Consider the following 25580-nt stretch of genomic DNA (forward strand, 5'->3'; position numbering starts at 1 on the left):
AGGTGCTGCCTCACTCTTTCCCAGCCCTGCAGGGCCCGGGGTGTCTGCGGCCTCCCACCTGCAGCCTGTGCCCAGTCTCGGACGTGGCAGGTTGCACACGAGCAGCCTCAGCCACTGAGCTCTAGGGCGAGTCTCGCCACCACTTGCCAGTGTTCTAGTGCACCTGGCAGAGAGCCTAGGCGCCATTGTGTCTGCTTGTCACCGTCTTTCCCTTCCTCCCCTCCATGCAGGCACAGGTTGTGAGAAAGCGTTTTGCCCCAGCTTTTCTGCCAACTACTTCGGTTCCCTGCTGAACTGCAGGCCCATCCTGGGCTTCATTCACATTGGCTGGGACCCTGCCGATCCTTGCAGCCAGCAACTAGCTTCTATTTCTTGTACCTCTAACAACAGGCTAGGTTCTTAACACAAATCGACTGATTATGAAGAGCTACAGGAATGTTTCTGTCCTGAAACATTCCTGTAGCTTTGCCTCCTGGAAGGACGTCCACTAAAATTCGGTCCTGTGAGCCAGGTACATCTATATGTTTTTGGTTTTGTTTCCCAATTAGTTCAACAGCCCAAAGAAGTAGGTATCATCCTCCATTTTATATAGATAAAAGAAATGAGGCTCAGAGAGGTTAAGCAACTTGCCCAAAGTCACACAGCTACTGAAGGCATATGGATGAAGATTCTAGTTCAGATCTTCATGACTCCAGAACTCATGTTCTTTCTTCCATGATGTAATGGCTGGCTTCCGGCTGGTGTTCCCATCGGAGTTTAACATGACGTTTGAAATCCTACAGCAAGTGATCTGGCTGCCTTTTTGGGGTCAGTCAACCTGATGCGAGGTTTGTTTCCCCCAGTGTCAGTGGCATATGCATCAGTCTTCCTCCTCTTCCTCCCTGCAGACTCCCATGTGCCTGCACCTGCTCACGTCACGCAAGTAGCAGACGCTGGCAGGCTGTTGACTTCTTCGCTCTCGATCTCTACTCACCATCATCCACAGTACGTTGAGGCATCATTACCATGAAACTAACAAGGCTCCATTTTTAGAGCCCCTCTTGCATGAGTGCCTGAGTGGGTCTTAGTAGTACAGGGACGTGGTCATGAGGTATTGTAAAATTTACAAAAGTAAGATATTTTAATCACAATCGGTCAAAACCCCTGGATCTTCCACTTGGAATTCCCCTCCATTCCACTTCCCATCTAGTCTGGAAGTGTGGAGAGCTGGAGTGACCACTGGTGCTTTAGGATCTGACTAAGGAGAACATTTAATCTGGTTTTAGCATAACATAGTTGCATGGCTTTTAGTTGCTGCTGTTTATGCTTAAGTTATTGCTAGTGGTCCTAGTGTGAGAATAGCCTCCTGCGATGTATTTTCCACTCACTGCCATCTCACCCGGCATTGTGGCAGTAAGATACAGGTCTGAGGTTATGCCATGATATGAACATGCCCTGTGGCACCCAGGGCTAGATTTTGGTATTGGAATAGAAACAAGGTTTGAATGTATGAACACAGAGACGAGTCTGTGGAGGTGGAAAAATTCCTCCAATTCTGATAGCTTACATAAAAAGAAACATGATGGAGTTTTCACAAATTTGACAACAGTTCTAATAATTTACACGACATTAACAGTGACCAGTTGAAAAGCTGAAAGAATCTTTTCTAAGCTACCAATAAGATAAACAACTTTCAGCTGACCATGCTTAGAAAAAAAATTGAGTAATCTTTCTATTCTCTCTTTGGAAAATAATATTACCAAATGGCCATATGAAGTAGTGATCAAAGATTATGCAGTGAAAACGTAGAGAAAAAGTATCACAGAGGTGTGTCAAGCAGTTAGCTAATTGAAATACTGTATTTTTCTGGATTTTGTTATTTGTTAGCTTTTTAAAATTTGTAATGTGCTGTGATTAAGTTCTTTTCTCATTATTTCATAAATATTCAATTTCATATCTACTTCTGAATTAATAGTTTTTTATTCTTTTCCTTAAAGAGGACCCCCTCAAATTGCATAAGCTTCAGGCCTCACAAAACCTGGATTTTCCCCTAACAGTGACATTTATGAAAGTGCTGTCTAGATCTAGTGGTGAAACCTGTAAAATGTTGGTAGGTTTTTTTTCTTTTTAAAAAATTTTGTTGGGACTTCCCTGGTGGTCCAGTGGTTAAGACTCCGCTCTCCCAATGCAGGGTGCCTGGGTTGGATTCCTGGTCAGGGAACTAGATCCCGCATGCCACAACTAAGAGCCTGCATGCCGCAACTAAAAGATCCCACACACGGCAACGAAGATCCCGGGTGCCGCAACGAAAGACCCGGAGCAGCCAAATAAATAAATAAATATTTAAAAAAGTTTTGTTGTTGTTGTTTTTCTCTTTCCTTTGGGAAGTTAAAATGCTCAAATGAGGAGCAAATCCCTGTCCTTCACCCTCCTGGTTCCACCTGTACACTGGCATCTTCATTTAGGCATTAGCACTTAAGCAGAGAGAACGACGCAAGAGATTGAAAGAGACAGAAAAACCTCTTTCACATAGGGCACACAGTTGAAAAAGAAGGCAAGTGTGTTCTCTAAATATCTATTAATTACATATATACATAAACACAAAATATATAAGATTTAATTTTTGCATCCCTTAGACTAACCCTGAAATACAAAGAAATGAAATTATTCAAATTTCAATGAAGTCCCCCAATATTTTCCTTGCTAATCAACACACAGAGAGGCCATATATATTCACATAGAAATATTCACATAGAAAAAAAAAAGATGTAATGAAACACATTAAATTACCTCATTTAATGAAACTACTTGGATGAAGTTTCCAAAAGTAATCATTCAAACTCAAGATTTTTTTTTCTGGAGATGATGTCCTCTACTACTTGGTTTAATCATTTTCAGGTTAAATGGATGGATGGACAAATGGAAAATAACATAATACTAACTTGAACATCAAAACCTGATTAAACTCTATGAAAAAAACTTCTACATGTAATGCACATTAAATTCACGTGGATCGGAATGAGGTAAAGGAAATATTTCAATTACGAGGATGGGATTTCATTCTATATTTGAGGCTCTTCTTGTAAGCCTCATTCTGTTTGTTCAGACAAAAGGGCTTTCCCACATCTTTATCAAACCCAAATGTCTAGAAACAGGAATGCAGGCTTTCATAGTTCAGGAGGATTTAAAAAGAAAACTAGGTGATGTCATGAATAGGAACCATACTGGAAGATGAAAAATAGGAGATTAACACCAAAATAGACCTTCTTCCAATGTTTGATCTGGACGCAGATAAAACTGGCCCCCTCTCCTCTCCTTTGGTGCAATTGTGTCACTTGCTGTTGTGGTCCGGGCTGTATTCCTCCCAGCTCTCTCCCACTTGCCATCCCTTCATAAGTTCCCTGCCCATGATTCTCTTCCATTTCTACTCTCCTGGTCACCATTCTGAGTTTGATTCTTACCATTAAACCTTTGATGCATTATCCTAAGTAAGAAAAGAAAATTTTCCTTACCAACTCTCTCAAGTACTTCTCTTGTATTGTACTCTGGTCTGACAGACCAGAACACACCTGACAAAATCATCACAAAGTGATGTAGGAGATGCAGACACTTCATCTCTCCCACCACAGCAATGGAAGCAAAAGCTGCAAGGGGGCCCTCTCCACTGTCAGCCAACTGTAAAGAAATATCCAGCACACCAGATTGCTAGGTCAAAATTTCATGACACTAAATTCCATCAGTATGGGAATGTCTAAATCACCTGTGACATAACCACATTTATGCATCATGTAAAATACTGAAGTGGATCTATGTATGAAAGTGGATAAACCTCCAAGACATATTATTGAGTGAAAAAAGGTGTTTCAGAATGATAGCATTTACTACAATGTAACTTTCATGAGGGCAAAGATCTTTGTTTTATTCAGAGTTCAATTGCCGGCACCTAGAACAGTTCCAGTACAGAGTACGCACTTAACATCTGTTGAATATTGAATGAATGAATTTAAGGAGAAATATACAAACATATTCAAATTAAATAATGCTATACATTTTCTATGGATTTATTATATAAAAATATGGATTTATATATTAAAGAAATATATAAATATCATCTATATTATATATTATATTATTTATATATTTTGAATTCTGTTATTTATATATAAATATACACACATATACATATGTGTGAGTATATATGTATGTATTTAAAGAAAAAGTAAAGTAAACATACATATAGTTTTAACTGGGGAGGTGGGGATTGGGAGATTGGTGTGAGTTGTCAAAGGAAACAGTGTTATTTGTAAGGTTTTAATTTTTTAAAAGGAAAATATGTATGAGTATTACTTGTAAAATTAAAAGTTTTATGGCATCTTTCTTGCTAAGCCATGTGGATATGTGGCCACACACGACATAGAATAATCTTACAAAATCCTTCTACAGTCTGCACGCAACAAATGTCGGGTCTGTCTTGATAATAAACTCTCCAGATTTTAGCATCAGTTACCAGGAGACCAGCTGACTGTGGCTGGTTTGCCGACCCCTTTCCTGCTCTTCCCTGACCTCTGTAACCCCAGGAATTAACTTCAGTGAAATGACAGCTGTACCTCATGTGGAGTGAGCCCTTACAGGACAGGAGGGTCAGAGCAGCAACGTTTCCAAGCAGCACACTTCATTCTCCATGTTCCCTCCCTGTACCCTGTCCTTCTCCCTTTGGCCTGCTCTCCAGGCTTCTACAAAACAGGCCTCCATCACTGTGGTACCCCACTCACATGTGTCATTTCCTCAGAGTACCTGTGTTTATCTTAGCTAAGTAAAGAGTTGACCAAATGAAATGCACTGAAGTACAATAATGGGTGTCTCTAGCTTAACCTTGTTAAGGTTGTTACTTCATTTGGCCAAATGAAACTGAAACTGAGGCAATTTCAAGCTTAGGGGAGAAGGCTATGTTGGGCAGAGCATCCCTAACCCCCACCAGAGGCCTTTACTGTTAGGGATCAGGAAAGGACGCAAAGGAGAGAGTCATGTTGAGAATCCAGATGCGGCAGGGCATCTTGCATCTTAACCTTTGGCAGATCAGTGAGGGACAGTGAAGGACATGGACTGAAGAGAGTTCCTCCCCCTGGATGCGTTAGACACCATCTACTGCACCATCACTTGCCTGCACTTGGTGAAAAATGGGGTTTTAACCCCCAGGGTCAATCTTCTGTCAAACAAAACTATTTCACAAAAATGGTACTTTGAATACCAAAGCAATGAGTCTGCGAGTGATGAAGTTCTATGGGTTCTGTTTGCTAATGGCAAGAATCGATTCTTTCACACAACATATGGAATTAAAATGGAAGGGGTGATGAGCAATGACGTTATGAAATGAATATGATAACCAACTAAGTTTTTACTTCTGCTTAAATTTTTTAAAAAAAGGGCCTATCTATTGTATATCCGAGCTAACATAATCCATTTAACAGACCTTGATGAGTTCGGAGAGCACAATAGTCTATCTCCCTGGAGGACACTATCAAAAAGCCATCTTGGGCCTTGGTGAGAAAAATCAACAAAAAAACCCCACATTAGGCAGAACATCACTTTTCCATTATCTCATACATACAAAATGCCGTTCTGATCCTGCTTGTGTTTACAGAATAAAGTGGGTCAAAGGAATTCATTGAGATCATAAAGGGCAAGAGAAATGCTAGAGGATAGAAACCCAGTAGCTGCTAGACTTAATGGAATGGAAAAAAATGGAAATTTAACCTATGAGTCAGTAAATCAACCATTTAGATAGTTCTGGACCAGCAAGTATGGCAGGACATTTCTTTAATTTAGTACAGACTAAGAGGACTAGAACAGGATATACTAGAAAAGCCCAAAAGATGAGAGTCAGTGTGCGTGCATGTGTGTAGTGTGTACATGTGCTGTGTGTTATGTGTGAATGTCTGTTGTGTGAGTGTATGAAAGTATGTGTACACACGTATATTTGTACAGCTGGGATTGATGGAAGTGATTTAGAGTCACTGCACATGATCTGAGTTAAGTGATGAGCATTGCAGACTAATGGTTAAAAAAAACTCAATTTCTCTTTCTCATGTCATTATCAGTGGATTGTAAAATACCGAGGTTACATATCTCACTGAGAGTTTTACTGTAATATAGGAGGATGATTAAGCAACATAGGGCTTGAACTATGAAGTTCTATACTATAGTCCTGTAAAAAGAATATGCCAGGCATTACCTTGTGATCACTAATATAAATTTCTACTGAAAGAAAAAGATAGCATGAATACATTCAAAGCCCAGGTGGTGTTCACACCTCAATTAGACCATTGTTTGGTAATGAGGCCTGAAGGGTGAACAAGTGACTACATGGCACTTCCTGGGAGAACCACTGTCTGAACCTATTAAACCCTTGTGGGTGAAGTCACTCACATGCTGCAAAATGTCACTCAAACCATCCAAATCGTAAGTGTTGAGCTTCTAGAGAAATTAAACTACTAAACAGAGATCTGTAAACACATCTCAGTGGCACAGGTGGAGAGGGAAACCCTATCATCTAAAAACTCAGGGTATCCTTGAGTTGATTTTCATCATTCAGTGAAGATGGGAAAACTACAGTGTTAAATGTTATTATCTCTTTGTTATATCTGTCAACTTGGCAAAGGCATATGACATTATGCACAGAACTGAGTTCTGGAAGCTTCTAAGTCTGGAGGCCTTGAGAAGTTCATAAACATCCCTAGGCTCTCCTGATTGTAAGGTTGGTGAAGTTAGAGTGGAGGGTATTTCAGTGGAAGAAAGTTGCATATAGAATAGCTCTGTTTTGGTTTGTCAGCTTGAGGAAACCAGGCTCAGGGTATTTCTGGGCATCTGAAAAACTTCCAGTGGAATAGGCCACATTATTAATGAAAGTGTTGGTTATAAAACATATTTCTGAAAATAACCACATACAAATGGCTGGGCTCTAGGAACACACTCACAACAAGATATGGCCACTGTGTCATGATATCTTGGCATGGTGTAAGCCAGTCCTGGGCACTGACAACAGATCTGAAGAATAAGTAGCTGGATATACTAGTACCAGGTGAACTCGACAAGTGGCAAAAGATGTTCATGGGTAATACTGCAAACAGTGTTCTACGAGCACAAGCATCCGGTGAGATGTTGACAGGAATTCGAGGCAAAAGTTTGAGGAATACTATGTACTATAACACCTCTGTCCTCCTCCTAGGTTCAGAAACCTGGAATTCCACCAGCCTTGGAGGAAACAGATGAGGGACAAAGTACAGAAAGCTGCAGTGTATGGTGCTAGTATGACGTGAGGATCAGCTCCACGTCCTCCCCCCACCCCCTAAAATAAAAACAGCCCTGCAGCTGTCTGTGTGCTAATGAGCCCACAGAGACCTCCCTATTCCTCTCCTGGAGCAGTTCCTTAAAGCCTACCTATGATTCCCTATACCAAGGAAACATCACAACAAAGAAAAGGGCCAGGGGAAGTGCTGTCAGATAAAATATAGGATTTCCCAGTTAAATCTGAATTCAGATCAATAATGAATAACTTTTAGTATAAGTATGTCCCAAATACTGAATGGGACCTACTCATACAGAAAACAAAATCTGTTGTTTATCTAAAATTCAAATTTAACTGATTGTCCTCTATTTTCCTTTTATTGTCCCTGCCAGAGGGTATACATCCCTCTTCTATTGTTTATAGAAGGTGCTCAACACAACACAACTTTATGCCGCTCAAGAAGTTCAGGAAAGAGATGGTTATAGGATTCCCAGGAAATCTCTGTTCACCAAAATGAAGTAGAAAACCAAATGCAAAGACTTAACAGATTCATGGAAGCACAGCATTAACCAATGTAGCATAATTAGAGGATGAAGAGACAGATCAGCCTGAAATGCAGCAAGACAGGGTGAAGCAGTATTTCTGAGCAAAGCTTTCTGGCTGAGGGAGGTTAAGAGGCAGAGAAACAGGTGCCAAAGGGTTTCTCAAACCATGACTGGGGTTCTAGTCAAAAGACAAACTTCACATGTGTACAGTGCAGAAAGTCTTATTGTTTCCATGGTGGCCTTTTCAGTCACACCTACTCCCCACTGAATGTATATACTGATTGCAGTAAATATTAATAACATAATCTTAAACATGAAAACCAGCTAAACCTAACTGTAGTAGGAGCAGAGTGGTAAATTCTGGCTTGGGCTGTAGGAGCAACTGATAGATGTTTAATAAAGATCATGTCTTATGCTCCAAATAAAGTCAGGGTTCATCTATCATGTTTCCAAAATACATTCCCTACCAAACACACTGACAGAAACCATTTTTATCTTTGTTGGTATAAATCCCAGAAAATCAGTTTTGAGAAAGGAAGTGCTGTTGGAATTCTCGAGCTCCAGGGTGAAGGCAAATACTATAGCTCAGTGCAATTATTGTCTCTCATCGCAAGATGAAATCTGATTATACTACGGCCACAGGGAAGTAACAGAGTTAAAACTGTCACATAAGGATTCTCAGCTCTGACTGACCCAAGTCAAACATAGGAGAAAAAGAAGCTCCTTGATTCAATGCTATTTATCTTGCTTTAGTGTTTCTGTGTTACCTCCAGAGGGGGCTCTGAGGAGGCCTCTGAACAGTGAAGACATATTTAGGAGCTTACAATTTAGGAAATACAACACCAAATTTATAAATATCTGACTTAGGAATGACCCATATCTACAAAACCATACAACCACTACCACTGATGCAAGAACAACCCCCAGGCTGTTGTCCCCAGCCCTAGGAGAGCAGGTGCTGTTGGAACCAAGCAGGACGCCATCAAGAGATGAGCGTATGTGGCCATACCTACTGTTTCGGCACAAGGTGGGGAAAACTGTACCTGAGAGACAATTTTCAGCTCCTTCCCAAGCTTTTCCATGCTGTATCCTTGTCCTAACCTCCACAGGGGCTGGGGTTTCACTGGGAGTGGAACATTCTAGAAGCCAGCTGATCTTTCTCCCCACCCCCATTCCAACACATCATCCAGGGAGATTTCACTTCAAAGGGAATTCTCAGAAGCATATCATTTAAAAACCAATAAGAGACTGAATCTGCTACACTTATCGGGCCTGTAGCCTCAAGGATAATCAATCTTACCACGACTCTTATCCCTGTCATCTTCGGCCACCCATAAGATGCAAGCCCCTGCGAGCAGCTGTTACCTCACATGTGACTCCTGACTTCCTTGCTCTACCTCTGCTCATCCCACCCATCCCTGCTGCCACTACTGGCCTCCCAGAGAACCTGTCCTAGGCTGTTCTCTGGACCCCACACTCCACTGTTGATTAAACTCTCTCACATGCTCGACATCTTCATGAAACACCCCCTTCAGCTCTTTCTAATCACTGAAATCTGACTCTTCCCTCAAGGATACTGCCTGCTCTGGAGCCCTCTCAAGTGGAGGACATTCATTCTCCTGCAATGTAAGTACCAGAAGGGCCAGAGACAGTGCTGAGTGCTGGCCTTCTTCTGGCTCCTCGATACCATTTCAAAATCACTGTTTTTTTTTTTTTTTTTCTTTTAAACACCAAAGCCAAACCTTTTCCTCCTTTGAGATCTGTGCCATTTGGTTCTGCTACCCACTCTCTGTGATGCTGTAACTTAAGGCTACTTGGTATGTATATATGTACGTATAGATAGATAGATAGATAGATAGATCAATAGATCGATCGATCCAACAGTGAACAAACCAGGCAGCTAACCCAAGCTGACTTGGGCTCCTGGCTCACAGTATTCCTTTCTGCCCCATTTCCTGCCAATACCCGGAATGACTTCAAAGCCCACAAAGAAACTCCACTTAACAATCCCAGCCTCAAAATTCCTTAACCTCCAGTGACCTGAGTGACCACTTCCATCTCACTTCCTCACCTACTACTCTTCAATCTGGTACAGTGAGCTTTCTGCTCTCGCAATCTTTGAAATTGCTTTGGCAAAGGTCACTGATCACTTCCCATCCAACCCAATGGACTCTCTGTAGTTCTCATCTTACTGGACCACTCTGTAACATCCAATACAGTCAACCACATCCACCTCCTTGGAACTCAGTCTCTAGCCTGGCTTCTGAGGTCTCCCTCCCTCTTGACTGTCTTGCCTTTCAAGTTCTCCCTTGCTGGTACTTCTGCCTCAGCATACACCATCCATACTGGGGCTCCAAAGTGTCCTGCTTTTGGTCCTTTGCTACCTGTCTCATTGGACGACCCTGTCCACTTTCATGGCTACAAGTCCATGACAGATCCGTATCTCTAATTAACCCCTCCCCTTGAGCACTAAAGCTGTGTATGTGCTGGCTTAGACACTTCCACCTCATACTCATTCTCAACATATCCATAATTTGACAAATAAAACTCTCCCTCCAAACCTGCTTCTCTTCATGTATTCACTGCCTTGGTAAATGGCACCATATCTGCTCAGAAACCTGGGAGAAATCCTAGACTTTTCATCTCAACCTCATTCTGATCAGTCACAAGTCAGTTCTCCTTATGTACTGCAAACACTTTTCTCATCCTTTCAGTCCCTACTGTGTCTGGTTTGATTCTGGCCCTTTTAATTTCCTACCTCGATGGCTACTAGAACATCCTATCCACTTTCCCTCCAGTTTCCAGTTTACTCAGCACATCGCTATCAATGACCTTTCTTTAACAGAAATCTGGCCACATTATTCTCATACTAAAAAGCTGTAATGGCTCACCACTGCCAACAAAATAAAATTCTAAATTCGGAAGCAAGTCTTTTAAGCTTCTCATGAGCTGGTCCCTCTTCAGCTTTATTTCTTGCTAAATACCATTCCATCCACACAAATCCTAAAATCCACCCAAATTAAATGCTTGCAATGTCACAAACACACCGTATGTTCCACACCTCTATGCATTTGCTTGAGAAGTTTCCTAGTTCTCAGTGCTCTGACTTTTCTTCCCTCCTCTATTCATTCTGCCAGACGTAAATGTGATTACTCTGTGAAGATTTTGTTCAAGGCCCACCTCTTCCGTACCTGTTTCCTAAACCTGCCCAGGAAGAGTTGACCTTCCTTTTCCATGTCCCATGGCACCATATACGCATATTCACCGTAAGCCCTCTTCTAGACTGTAAACCCTCTAACAGGCACTGCGTCTCATTCACCTTCTAATCTCCAGCACCTAGCACTGCCTGGTTCATTGCTTAAATTCAAAGAACATGTATTTAATGAATTAATTAGGAGCCACTGCTCCTGCAGCTAAGGATAGTCCTTCATGCTTTCCACAAGCTCTGTAATAGAATGTCTCATACTCTACATATCACCTCAAATAGCACAGCACTACACATGTTCTAGAGAGTAAATAAATATATAATTGATTAAAGAATAATGTTTAATTGCCAAAGCCTGGGCAAGACTCTGCATGTGTGTGCACGTGTGCTTGTGTGTGTGAGAGAGGGAGAGGTAGAAAGACAGACAGAGAGAGAAGACCTCTATTCCCCTGCTGGCAGAGTGATAGGGCTGTGTTCTTGGCGTCCCAAGCAGGATACATTTTTTCATAAAAACAGTGCTAAAAATAGTGATTAGATTATATAATTCCTTTATTTTTCAGCTTTTCAATCATTTTTCTACCCTATTTATTCTGACTCCCTGTACATCTTGTTAAAAACAAGACAACAGGCTCCAAATGGAGTCACTTATGCTAAACCCCACATCACCAAATGGAAACTTAATTACAGTTTTGGCTCCTCCAGAAATGGAGTCTTAAACCAGTCAATCAAGAATCGCCTGGTGGGCACTAGACAGACAATCTGCCCAACAGACCCTTGACGTACCCCAAAGGAAAGCGACCTTGCCATAACCAAGCTGCCTTTTGCCAGTATAACTTCCTTGTTCCCACTCCCTTCTGCCTGCAAAAGTCTTTCATTTTTGAAATGCCCCTCAGAGCTCCTTGCTGTCTGCTAGATTGGATGCTGCCTGATTCACGAATGGTTGAATAAAGACAGTAAGATCTTTAAAGTGTACTCAGTTGAATTTTTTTTTAAAAACAATCTCCAAAACCCCAGCTAAACAAATATTCCTGCCAACTCTACATATTTTTTCCTTGCTTTCCTGTTTTCAAGTCTTTGCTCATATTAATCTTTAAACCTGGAATGTTATACAATGTTCTTCCCTCCATCTTTGAATGTCCAAACTCTATCAATCCTTTGAGGCCTAACTTCCATGTTGCTTGCTCTGTAATGTCTTTCCTGATCTACTAATTAAAACTCTTCCCTTCTCTTTTGAATTCCTGTAGTAGCATGTCTTGTAGTTCCTGCTTATAGCGCTTGTTATTTTATTCTCTGCTCTTTGGGTACTAAACCAGGCCCCAATATTTAAATTAAGCTCCCAGAGCCAGAGAGCATTTCTCAGTTCACCTCAGTCTTCCGTCAACACGTACCCTGGGCCCCTCCATGCGTATATGGAGGATTCAACAAATTCTCCCTCAGTGAGTAACAGAAAAGAGTCTGGAGCCTCCAGGCCGTGGCTTTGGCTTTCAGGTCACTTTTTAAATGCCAATGACGTCACCTGTGAGGAGTGGGTTCCATTAGCATCTCAAACCGTTAAAGGAAGTGGTGAGTCATGAGGGACTTCTGGAATATTGACTGGTTCCGGTAACTATTTGGAACGTGCAGCCAGAGAACTAAAACAGAAAAAAAAAAAAAAAAAAAACCCACAACAAGACAGCAACAACAAAAACCCCAAACTATAATACTCCTTCTATTTTAAAGAGAACAATATGAATGACCCTTTGCAAACTGTGGGATTGGACAATCCCTGTCATTATTCCAGTAAAACTGAAACAGACATTTAACCTCCAAAACAACAAAAGGCCCTGAAGCCCCTAACCTCCCTCTGTCTTGGCGGGCACCTCATGCAACGACTGGGGGTGGGGCTCTCTGGGGTACCACGAGTTGGGTTTCATTTTCTTTTCACACAAGAAATTTGAAAGAAGTCATTTTCAGCCTAAAGTGGGGGTGAATAGAAAAAGGGGGAGGGTTACTGAAGAGGAAACAGTTTTCCACAACAGTCTCAGAGTGGAAGATGGTCAAATTGACTTGCTTTCTGCATTAAGACAGGGATGGTTAATAGAATCTGACAACACCTACATAAGGCAGTAGTACTTTCCATCCAAACAACATGATTATTAACTTTTGCATTTGGTATAGTTTACACAAGCCTCTTGTATATAAAACAGTGCATGAATATAAGCCTAATCACCTACTAAGATGTTAAACACTGCAACAAACTATCCCATTACGTGTTGCTTTGCAGCACTGATTCACCCGCAGCAATTTTCATTCTAACTGTAGTTTTGCCAAAATAAAATCAATCCCCCATCAATCCCTCCTCCAAATGGTTAGATTATTATCAGTCCATTTGTGAGCCTATTTCTACTTGAAGTCATGGCTAGAACTATATCCAATGACAGTGAAAACGACTCAAAAACCCTTTCAGCTACAAGGCTTTTCTCCAAAACTCTTTTACCTCATTTGTACTTGGACTTTGCAAACAATTTCCATTATTTTTTCAGTGATTTTCTATTCAAGTGAACTTAGCTCATCCTCCAAACAAAACTACAGTCTGTCTCAATAGCAATATCAAGGGACAAAAAGAGTTACTGAAAAAGTTAACTATAATCATGAGTTAGGAGAGAGATTATGAGATACTATGGGGAAGAATAATTATGAGAAGGGAGATGGTGTGGGCAAGAAAAAATAGAAATAGAAAAGGTCTGGCATACAGCAAGGGGCTGGGCAGTGATATCAGAGGCCATTTCTGCACAGGCACAATGGTGTGTGTCTTTGGAAAAGGCCAGTAAAGAGAGTTCCTTCCATCGTGAGCATGCGGTTTTAACACAGGAACTGATTGCGACGTTTCATTTCGGCAGAGACGCCAGTGCTGTATTCTCTACAGCCAATGATGCCAATTGTCGCTGGGCCATGGGAGGCACCATTTATCACCTCTGTGAAGAGCCTCACCAGCCACCCAGAGACCTGGGGACCAATCCTCACCCTTACCCGCCATAGCCAATTAGTCACCAAGCCTTGCTCACACTACCTCCTGGAGTGTTTCTGATCTCCCACCTCTCTCTCATCATCTCCATCCTCTGGCTGGGACTACTGGACTGCAACAGCCTCCTAAAGGGTCGTCCTGTCCTGCGTCCTCTGCCATCTGTTCTACGCATGTCACTCAACCTGTCTTCCTGGCCTCCCACTCCCCGGATCCCACCACACCTGCCTTTTCCACTTCATAAAATGCTCCTTTCCACCACAAAGGCCTTGGAAGCTATTGAAGTGATTCCTCTGCTTGCAATGTTCCTTCCAGCCACACCCCTACTCTCATGGCCCTTTTGGATCTTCCTGGTCTTAACCTGAGGTAGAGCCTCCCTGGTGTGTGCTCCCCAGTCATACAGAGGCGTACTTTTGCAATTAATTGTTCAAGGCTCTCTTCCCTGTTAGTCTGTAAGTGCTCTGAGGTCAGGGACTGTGCTGGTCCGTGCACGTCCTCATCTATAATATGGGGGTAAAACAAGAACTTATAGAATAAGGATTAGATGAGTTCATTCAGGTAGCAAACTTTGAATAGTACCTGGTACATGTAACGACTATGTAAAGCTCTAGACATATGATAATAATCGGCACAGTACCTAGAACAAAGTGTGCACTCAATAAATATATATGGAATGAAAAAAGGAATGAAAAATATGATGGTTGAACTAATGAATTCACCAAACCAGAGGACCTCTTTTCTTCCAACCAGCTGTTACCCATAAGACAGTATAGAAATACGGTATGGAAAACGATCACAGAGAAGAATGATTGCTTTTCCCTGTCTACAGCCAACACGATCAATGGTAAAAATAGCATTTTTGTTTCCTGGGATTTTGAATTTATCCTACTGTGTTGCTAAAGAAATATTCACAGCAAGGAGATTTGGAATTAAGAGATAAAGGGATATAACATCACAAAATACACTTCCAGGCTTCTCAGTCTTGTCTTTATTAACTAAACAGTGTCCTTCTTAATGCACACCATACTCTTTAATTATTCCCAAGCTAGAGCCTTTAGAAAACCACACATGTCAGGCTGTCCGTCCCAACAAATGTTTACACGGAAAATTTCAACCTATGTTGCCAAAAGGGAAGCTCTTCACCCCTTTGTTCTAGTACATTCCATACTTCAGATTCCTCAGTGTCTTCAGGAGAAAGGCATTCGTCACATAACTATACATCATGCTCTGCTGGTCTAATAGAAAGAGTAACATACACAAACCAACCTGGGCTTCTAGCATGGTTCTGTGGTTGCTCTTGTGGCAGTACCGACACACTTATCAAAGGCTACACGTGGGGAAGGTGGCTCAGTGTTAGTCCGACCCTGTCAATCCTATTATCTGACAAAATTGTGTGTATTTATTGTCCTTTAAGGCAGACTGTGATCTTATTTTAAAATTATTTTGCTGCAGATAGCTCATTTAGATTTAGAAATAAACAGTGTTTCATCACGTTAGTGATGATCATTCTTTCCCTCCTCTATTGGAGGAACGTTTCTGTTCCTTTCTCTAGAGTTAACTTTTCTGCTGTTGTCCTGGACCCTCTATTTCAGCCTCTGTGACAGTCCACACTTTGTGTTTTCAGTTCAGTCATCAACTTTAGAAACTGGCATTTAAGAGATTTGATAGTTATAAAAAATTAATTCTAACAAATAAATTGTGAGAGCCTTTGTCCTTGTACATTTAAAACTAAAGGATGCTACATTGCATTCCATTATGGAGAATGAATATTTTTTTTAGGATGGATATACTTTACTTGGGGTTTTGTGTTATCGTTGCTGCAGCTGCTTCTACTACAACTTCAAAACTTCAAGAAATGTTAGTCATATTAAAAATGATGAGATTTACGATGATGAATATAATAATAAAATTATAATCATGTACATGTTTGTTTACTTTTTATATGGATATATGATTTGACAGCCTATGTTTTCTATTTACAGTTATATAGTTTATGTATATAAATAAATATAACTGACCTGTTTTTCCGTGGAGCAAAGTGGATCTGTACTGAGAAGTGCTGGAGTCTGGGGCCTGAGTGGGAGCTGAGGGTGGCAACATCCTCGGACCTTCTGGGTTCCCAGGTGGGAAGGGGGAGCTCTGGGAGCGTCTCAGTTCACTTCTGTCCATGCTGGAGAAGTGGAGGGCATCCTGAGCTTTCTTCTTTTCCTTCTTTAACATATTTACCAAAATATCTACAACTTGACTTAAGGATTTAGTGACTCTTGCTAGATTATAATGATCAAAACACTCATTTTCAAATGAGATTAATATTCCCAATAATATTTGCTATTTGTCATGCAGTAAAGATGGACTAAAGAAAGACTTCACCTTCCTGAGGTCCTTGATACAGTGATGGATCATTTTAGGAGGGTGCCGGGCTTTCAATACCGCACCATTACCATTATATGAAAAATTAGCAAACCCAAAGGTCTTTAAAATCTTCTGAGTTTAAACTAATTTGGACTTAAAACTTTTATGAAAGGGTTTATAAAAAGGAAAATGAACACCAGGTAGTAGTAGACAGTGGAGCTACGTCTCCACCTGTGAGTAAATAGGACTTGAATGCAGGAAGCTGCTCTGGAGGCAGCAGGATGGGGAGGGAGGGAGGACGCCAGAGCCCCCCCCCCCCACCAGCTGGCAGGTCAACCGAGTCAGTTCTGGTGGCCAGAGCACCCCCATGTCCAGCACATGCTTCTTTAGTGTACTTTCGAATGGGGCTTCAAGTCACTGTCTTAAAAAGTCTCTAATGTTTGGTCCCTCTAATTTCACCGAAAAGAGGTGAATTATTGGTAAAGATATATCATTTTAAAATGCCAATTTTGTGGGCCATTTAGATCTATTAGGAGCACTGATGCTGAGTGATAAAATCACTCCTTTCTACCCTACTTCACTGTTCTTTCAGGTTCAAGATGTCTAGAACTCTAAGGGGTTCTGCCATCACGAAGAGAAAAGATGATACTCCCTCTTGAGAATCTCAGAACTCTACCTGCATGTGCAGTGAGATGAATTCAAGGCTTTCACCAGCCCTAGAGATGGCTTCATTAAAACAGGAGTCTGAGGAAACACGAAGGTGGCGTGGGAGGGAAGACTGCTAAGTAGAAAGGAGTGGGGGGGGGGCATCCAGGTACACTCGTTCTTGCGCAGGTAACATGGAATGCACTTGACTTCCATCCTGCACCCCAGCTTTGACCTCAGCTTTTTGGTGATGTCTGGAAGCACAATCAGTTTTTCTCTCACATGCCCTGACATGGCCTCCATTCTTCTCCTCAAAAAAGCTTGTATTTACCAAAGGTGTTCACAACTTCTGTGGTGTCTAGGCATTGGCTCTGCCCAGCTCCCCTACTCCGCTGTGTGGGGATGATTAGCAAGACCATCAAACACTTTCACTGTTTTGTGCACGGCCATGGCAACGTCCTTTCCTTCACTCAGTCAACGATACTCATTGGAGCTTATACCGTGTGCCGGGCAGTACAGTATTCTAGGCTCAGAGATAGAAAGATGAAAAGGCAGACTGGTTTCTTGCTCTCATGAAGCAGATGTCCTACTGGAGAAAGACAGATCTCTCTCTCTCTCTCTCTCTCTCTCTCACACACACACACACACACACATACACGACATTAGAGGGTAAAAGTGCCAGAATGCTTATTTTTAAAAAGTCAAGAGTGACTGAGTGGCCGCTCTCCACTGCGTGCTCAAGAAAGGTTCAAGCCTCAAGAAAGGCTTTTTTTAAAGTGGCATTTAAGCTGAGATCTGAATGACAACAAGAACCAGACAGAGGGAGGGCATCTAAGCAGAGGAAGTGGCGAGTGCCGAAACCCTAAGGAGAAATGAGCTGGGCGGTGGTTCCCAAGCAGGGGCTATTTCACCACCCACGGGACACTTGGCCACGCCTAGAGATATTTTGGGTTGTCCTTCTGGAGTGGGGGGGTCGGTGCTGCTACTCGTGTCCAGTGGGTAGAAGCCAGAGATGCCGCTCAACACCCTCCACTGCCCAGGACAGCTCCAGTGGCAGCAGTGTTGAGGCCGAGAAACCGGGTGTTAGAAGAACGACAGAAAGGCCGCTGTTGACCGCAGCCGAACACGTGCGGGGTGGGGGAGGAAGACACGAAGCCAGGGGCTGGGCAGGGGCAAGACCACGTGTGGCCGCCTAATCCGGAGGAGGGAGAGTGAATGTTGCTCTAAGTATAATGGGCAGTCCCTCTATGGTCTTCATCTGATTTACATTCATAAAGGCCACAGTAGAGATGCAGCTTCTCTGCTGCCTCCCTTCCTCTCTCACCTTTCCTTTGTCTTGCCCCCCTTCCCACTCCCGTTTCACTTGGGCCTTCGCTCATGCCAAGTGCAGTGCTGGGGACTAAGTGTCACCCTGTTATGTGTTTTGTGAAGGGATGTCTGAACTTTATTCAGACTGATAATGTCACTGAAATGACACCGTTTTCCCTCCCTTTCCAAGAACATCCCATGCAGCTGTCATTTTGTTTGCAGTACTATCTTTTCTTGAGCTCAAGTATTATCACTTTTTCTCCTATTCTAAGTCGTATCTTTCTCACTCCTCCTATCAGTGTCCTGGCTTTCTTGGTTCTACCAAAAAAGATTTGAAAATATTCTCCAACCTGACTGTGAGATACTATGAAATTTCAGGAGCCTTTCTTGGTCATTAGCCCTTGATAAATGTAAGCTTTGTGACGAGTACATCTTAGATGCTCTTTTTCCTTCTTCTGAGTCTGCCCATTGTCTATGGGGTCCTATCTTCCACGACCTAACACTCTACAGCGCTCAGAGCACTTGCCATAAGGCAGCTTACCGACTTTGCTCAGCACTGCGACGCTGGCGAGAACCAGCTTCACCGGGTAGTTACAGAGATAACGGATGAGGAGCTAGGACGTCAACCTGGGTGTGAACTTTAAGTTCAGTGCTCTTTTCACCATGCCTCCCATACACCCTCACTGCAAATATGAGTCCCAGAAGGCGGGGACCCTGCTGGAGTTGTTCACAGTCAGTAAAGAATCCAGTGCAGCCCCACATGGACAGCGGTACCTGGATTTACCAGTGAAGAATGATGTATGTCTCTCTCTCACTCCCTTTTCAAAATAAACATATATGAACCAGCCTAGGCTGTTCCCTCTCTGTCATATCTCATTTCATTCCTCCCATACACACAGACATTCATAAGCCCAGAAGGGGATTAAGGAGTTGGTAGGAGTATTTAGGGGAGATGATCCTAAACTAGGATCAAGGCCAGGAAAAGAAGCAGAGCTCAGACTGGGGCTGGGGCCAGGACTGAGGTCTAGGCTGGGACCATCTCTGGAGATGGATAGGGTAGGAGAGAGGAAAAGGAATGCAAGGGTGACAACACTGTGGGCAGTGCTCAGAGACAAGGGCTTGTGTGGGAGTGTAATGCACAGTCGAATCTACTGTTACTGGCCGGATAATAAAGCAGCTCAAACTCACTTGAATCAGACGTACAGGGTCTGCTAATACTCAACTAAAATTAGAGACTGAAGTTAATCAGGCAGAGTGCCTACCTCATATTTGGTTTGGTTTTACCTCTTTATTACTGGATTTCCTTCATGTAGGCTATTTTTAGGAATTTTGCACAATAGCTAAAGCTAAAATGTCTTTTAGTAATTTTTAAGAAAGGAACAAAAATATTTGCTCATAAAGAACTGACTGAAATCATTGCTTGTGCATGTGTAAAGCCTGCAAATGTAATGAAAATGTCAAATCTTTTGCAAGAAGCTTGAAAGATAAAATAAGAAACAATAGTGAAGAAATGCTGGGAAGACCTGAGGTCTAACCACCCAATAGGGGCTTTTTAGCAGTAATCACCTGGTCTGTAAGAGAGGCAGCTCCCGTGGGCTGCTAACCATTTTTAGCACCCATATGTGCTGTCTCCTAGAGCCGTAAGACTTCTATCCCCAACACTCATCTACACATTTGTAAGTGGAACTCAAAGCAATAGATCTGGCTTTTAAATAAAAAGTTACATTTAAATCAATCTCTGCTCTTCATAAGCTAAATACCATTTGTCATTTCTCAGCCATCATTTGAGTTTCACCCACACACCAGCCACAGATTCTGGGCCATGGTGAGGCTGTGGTCAGCCCAGTGTCTGGTCAGCTAGCTAAAGATAACCAGCTAACTTTACTGGCTCAGGACTAAAACAGAAAGAGCACTGCAGAGTAGTCAAAAAATATACTAAAAGAAATTTAATGTTGAGACATGGTGTAAGAAAGCCCATGCTTTTCAATAAACTGAAATATCTCCCATAATAGTAACTATATCTGCCTAAAAACAAAGTAATTTTTTTTTCTTTTATAGCAACTCTGGTTTTTACTAGTTGCTACCACGTGTTTGCCGAAGGGATATTTTACTTCTAAATGGAAAGAAGCAATGTGAGCTGGAATCTGGGTGGGGAGCTGGGTGGTGTGGTTAGGGGAAGACAGCTAAGTGTTCCCCGCTTCAAGCCAGTAGGAGAAGACTTTCTAATCACTTCAGAAAGGATACTGATTTCATTGTCCCTCTGCTGTAGAATATCTCGTAGCTTTTTATATTCTTCCTCTTTTAATGGTTCTTGACTGTTCTGATCTTTGATTTCAGAGGAGGCTATGCTTGTTCCATGGATCTTCTTGTCATTCAATAGTTTCTGAAAGATGAAACAAGAGCTTAGCGTCCATACCTCAACTCCAAATGTCTTTGTTTCTTTGATTCTTTTCGCCTTTACCAATGCCTTGCACAAATCAGGCGTGTGTGTCCTCCTCTGACTCCTTGACTTGCAATGCAGTTGCCTTTGCTCCTCCTGCCTGTCTTCTTTCTGTCCTCCTTCCTCATTCCCCTCCCCCTTATCTTATCTCTGCTTCCCTAAACCAGGGAATTCCTGCTCAAACATTATCTCCTCTTGAACTCTTTTCCTTTCTCCATAACCCCATACCACTAATTCACACTTTTTAAAAAACCACTTATCATGTATTCTAATTATTCTTTACATATTTGTCTTCTCCATGACTTACTTATTCAACTTTGCCTTCCCTACGCCTGGTCCAGAGCAGACTCACAACAAACGTCTAATATCTTAATGAAGTATGCCAAATTACAAGTCAGGCAGAAGTAGAGGTTAACGATATTGCCATTGTGTCATCATGAAAGGAAAACCTAAGGCTGAAGCTGCTGCAGAAAAATGAAGGACACAATTCTTTTGATAGAGCTTCAAAATAAGTAGGTTTTGAACACGGAACTACTCTGTGTAGAAGGTAGAGATTCCTGGCAAGAGCTTTAGAAGCCCATGGTCTGAGCTTACTCACTGGGAAGTAAGGTACAACCTCTGAAGAAATTCAGTGATCCTCTCAGCATTGATTCGAAGATCATACTGTTCTAGACATGGGAAGCTAGGTCCTAAACATTTCAAGAGTTGGTCAACAAGGAAAGTTTTATTACAGTTTGAACACGGCAAACAATGGCTTCTACTAGTGGAAATGTTTAAATTTACCTTTAAATAATGGAAACAGTGATGAATTTTACGCATATCAGCGCCAACCTCTAGTTTACTCTCTGGATCCTGGTCTTCCAAAAAGGATGTTATTCGTTTTTCCAGCCTAAAAAATACATAATGTATGAGAATCAACTATGACCTAGAAACTTTAGAAATTCTAATGACATTACTTTGTTGGTTAACATTTGAAGTACGGGATATTGTTCTCACTCCCTTATGAAAATATGTTTATCTGATTTGACTATAAACATCAAGGGGGAAGAAACAAATTGACAAAGTGAAATCTGGAAATGATGAAATTATTTGACTAATTTCCAATGACTTTTCACATGCAGCTTTCAATACAATAATCATTTGAGTTCTACAAAATATGCATTCTAGCCAAGCTGACTTTCTATGCCCCTGTGCCTAGCTGCAACATTGCTACAGAGAGTAGTGAAAAAGTTTTTGTTTTTTTTAAAAATTAGTTTCATTAAAAATTCATGCTACTCACACTATTTACAATAGCCAGGTCATGGAAGCAACCTAAATGCCCATTGACAGATGAATGGATAAAGAAGATGTGGTACATATATACAATGGAATATTACTCAGCCATAAAAAGGAATGAAATTGGGTCATTTGTAGACGTGGATGGACCTAGAGACTGTCATACAGAGTGAAGTAAGTCAGAAAGAGTAAAACAAATATCGTATATTAATGCATATATGTGGAACCTAGAAAAATGGTACAGGTGAACCGGTCTGCAGGGCAGAAATAGAGACACAGATGTAGAGAACAAACGTGTGGACACCAAGGGGGGAAAGAGGCGGGGGGGGGGGTGGTGGTGTGATGAATTGGGAGATTGGGATTGACATATATACACTAATATGTATAAAATAGATGACTAATAAGAACTTGCTGTATAAAAAATAAATAAAATAAAATTCAAAAAAAAAATTCATGCTACTCAGCCTGAGCTGGGACCTCAGTGATGCTCCAAACCCTTTTAATCATTCCTGGTTGACATACAGTATTCACAGTGGCTCTTCCAAATCCTTCCACAGCCTCAGGCCCGCCACTACTCTTTCACTCTCCATCAATAATGCAGCTTCTCACTAGACCGAGAAAGTCAAAGCTGTTCAAGGGGGCTCCTTCGGCTTCCTTTTCCTTCACCTCTCAGAGTCTCTGTCTTACTACTCAGGTCCTCTTCTTTCTTTTAAATATTTTGGATACTATCCTTCCTCCTTCTCATGGCCAACCTCTCCCCTAGGCTCTCTTCAGGCTCCTATCAGGGTTACCTGATTAATTCCCTCCTTATCACCTCTCCATGCTGACTCTTTCCCCTCTGCTTACAATGATTTTCACGTTTTTCCTATTCTAAAACAAAGAAAAATAGAAAACAAACGCCTGCCTTTGGAGGGAACATCCACCCCTTCATGAAGTCCTGGTTTAGTTTGTGGCATCACGTGTGCTTATACTGTCTACATGGCATTCCAGGGTCTGCACAGCACCTTGGCTCCTCTATTAGTTTATGAGCACAATGGGGCAATTCTTTTTTTTTTTTTTTTGATTTTTTATTAAAGTATAGTTGATGTACAATATTGTATGTTACAGGTGTACAATATAGCAATTCACAATTTTTAAAGGTTATGCTCCATTTATAGTTATTATAAAATATTGGCTATATTCCCTGTGTTGTACAATATATCCTTGAAGCTTATTTTATACAGAATAGTTTGTACCTCTTAATCCCCTAGCCCTATGCTTCCCATCCCCTCCTCCCTTTCCCCACTGGTAACCACTAGTTTGTTCTCTGTATCTGTGAATCTGCTTCCTTTTTGTTATATTCACTGGTTGGTTGTATTTTTTAGATTTCACATATAAGTGGTATCATACAGTATTTGTCTTTTTGTGAGTACATATATATGTGCTAATATGTTTATTCAGGCTATTTTTATCAAGTTATCTAGGAGGAAAGATTTTTTAAATAATTTAGATTAAATAATATATATTTATTTTCCAATAACCCTAAAGAATGGAGAAAAGGTAAAAAAATCTGACTCCCCAAAACTTAGTTATCACTTGTGTGCTTGTTTCGAAGGAGGTGAGGCATTTTGATGGCTGGGATATTCAGTTGTTGTTTTTTATTTTAATTTTTTAACATCTTTATTGGAGTATAATTGCTTTACAATGTTGTGTTAGTTTCTGCTGTATAACAAAGTGAATCAGCTATATGCATACATATATCCCCATATCCCTCCCTCTTGTGTCTCCTTCCCACCCTCCCTATCCCACCCCTCTAGGTGGTCACGAAGCACTGAGCTAATCTCCCTGTGCTATGCAGCTGCTTCCCACTAGTTATCTATTTTACATTTGGTAATGTATATATGTCAATGCTACTCTCTCACTTCGTCCCAGCTTACCCTTCCCCCTCCCGGTGTCCTCAAGTCCATTCTCTACATTTGCGTCTTTATTCCTGTCCTGCCCCTAGGTTCATCAGAACCACTTCTTTTTAGATTCCATATATATGTGTTAGCATACGGTATTTTTCTCTTTCTGACTTACTTCACTCTATATGACAGACTCTAGGTCCATCCACCTCACTACAAATAACTCAATTTCGTTTCTTTTTATGGCTAATATTCCATTGTATATATGTGCCACATCTTCTTTGTCCATTCATCTGTCGATGGACACTTAGGTTGCTTCCATGTCCTGGCTATTGTAAATAGTGCGGCAATGAACATTGTGGTACATGTCTCTCTCACCCTTTTTTTTTTTTTTTTACATACAGCAGGTTCTTATTAGTTATCTATTTTATACATATTAGTGCATATATGTCAATCCCAATCTCCCAATTCATCCCACCCCCACCCCCGCTTCCCCCACTTGGTGTCCATACGTTTGTTCTCTACATCTGTGTCTCTATTTCTGCCTTGCAAACCAGTTCATTTATACCATTTTCCTAGATTCCACATATATGCGTTAATATACAATATTTGTTTTTCTCTTTCTAACTTACTTCACTCTGTATGACAGTCTCTAGGTCCATCCATGTCTCTACAAATGACCCAATTTCATTCCTTTTTATGGCTGAGTAATATTCCATTATATATATGTCCCACATCTTCTTTATCCATTCATTTGTCGATGGGCATTTAGGTTGCTTCCATGACCTGGCTATTGTAAATAGTGCTGCAATGAACATTGTGGTACATGACTGTTTTTGAATTATGCTTTTCTCAGGGTATATACCCAGAAGTGGTATTGCTGAATCGTACAGTAGTTCTATTTTTAGTTTTTAAGGAACCTCCATACTGTTCTCTATAGTGGCTGTATCAATTTACATTCCCACCAACAGTGCAAGAGGGTTCCCTTTTCTCCACACCCTCCTCAGCATTTACTGTTTGTAGATTTTTGATGATGGCCATTCTGACTGGTGTGAGGTGATACCTCATTGTGGTTTTGATTTGCATTTCACTAATGATTAGTGATGTTGAGCTTCCTTTCATGTGTTTGTTGGCAATCTGTATATCTTCTTTGGAGAAATGTCTATTTAGGTCTTCTGCCCATTTTTGGATTGGTATGGAAACACAAAAGACCCTGAATAGCCAAAGCAACCTTGAAAAAGAAAAACAGAGCTGGAGGAATCAGGCTTCTGGACTTCAGACTATACTACAAAGCTACAGTAATCAAGACAGTATGGTACTGGCACAAAAATAGAAATATAGATCAATGGAACAGGATAAAAAGCGCAGAGAGAAACCCACGCACATAAGGTCACCTTATCTTTGACAAAGGAGGCAAGAATATACAATGGAGAAAGACAGCCTCTTCAATAAGTGGTGCTGGGAAAACTGGACAGCTACATGTAAAAGAATGAAATTAGAACACTCCTTAATACCATACACAAAAATAAACTCAAAATGGATTAAAGACCTAAATGTAAGGCCAGACACTATAAAACTCTTAGAGGAAAACATAGGCAGAACACTCTATGACATACATCACAGCAAGATCCTTTTTGATCCACCTCCTAGAGTAATGGAAAT

General features: G+C 41.3%; 1 protein-coding gene across 1 annotated transcript in view; it reads right to left on the reverse strand.

Moving 5' to 3' along the window:
- KIF6 (kinesin family member 6) overlaps positions 1-25580 on the reverse strand; it is a 399235-nt gene that overhangs the window by 177154 nt on the left and 196501 nt on the right. Inside the window, exons 11-13 of the mRNA XM_068557688.1 lie at positions 21544-21649; positions 20565-20703; positions 16034-16249 (exon numbers count right to left, since the gene is read on the reverse strand). Coding sequence (XP_068413789.1) covers positions 16034-16249; positions 20565-20703; positions 21544-21649 — 461 coding nt within the window. The remainder of the gene's footprint in view (positions 1-16033; positions 16250-20564; positions 20704-21543; positions 21650-25580) is intronic.

This window comes from Eschrichtius robustus, chromosome 12 (assembly GCF_028021215.1).
Source record: "Eschrichtius robustus isolate mEscRob2 chromosome 12, mEscRob2.pri, whole genome shotgun sequence".
Lineage (NCBI taxonomy): Eukaryota > Metazoa > Chordata > Mammalia > Artiodactyla > Eschrichtiidae > Eschrichtius > Eschrichtius robustus.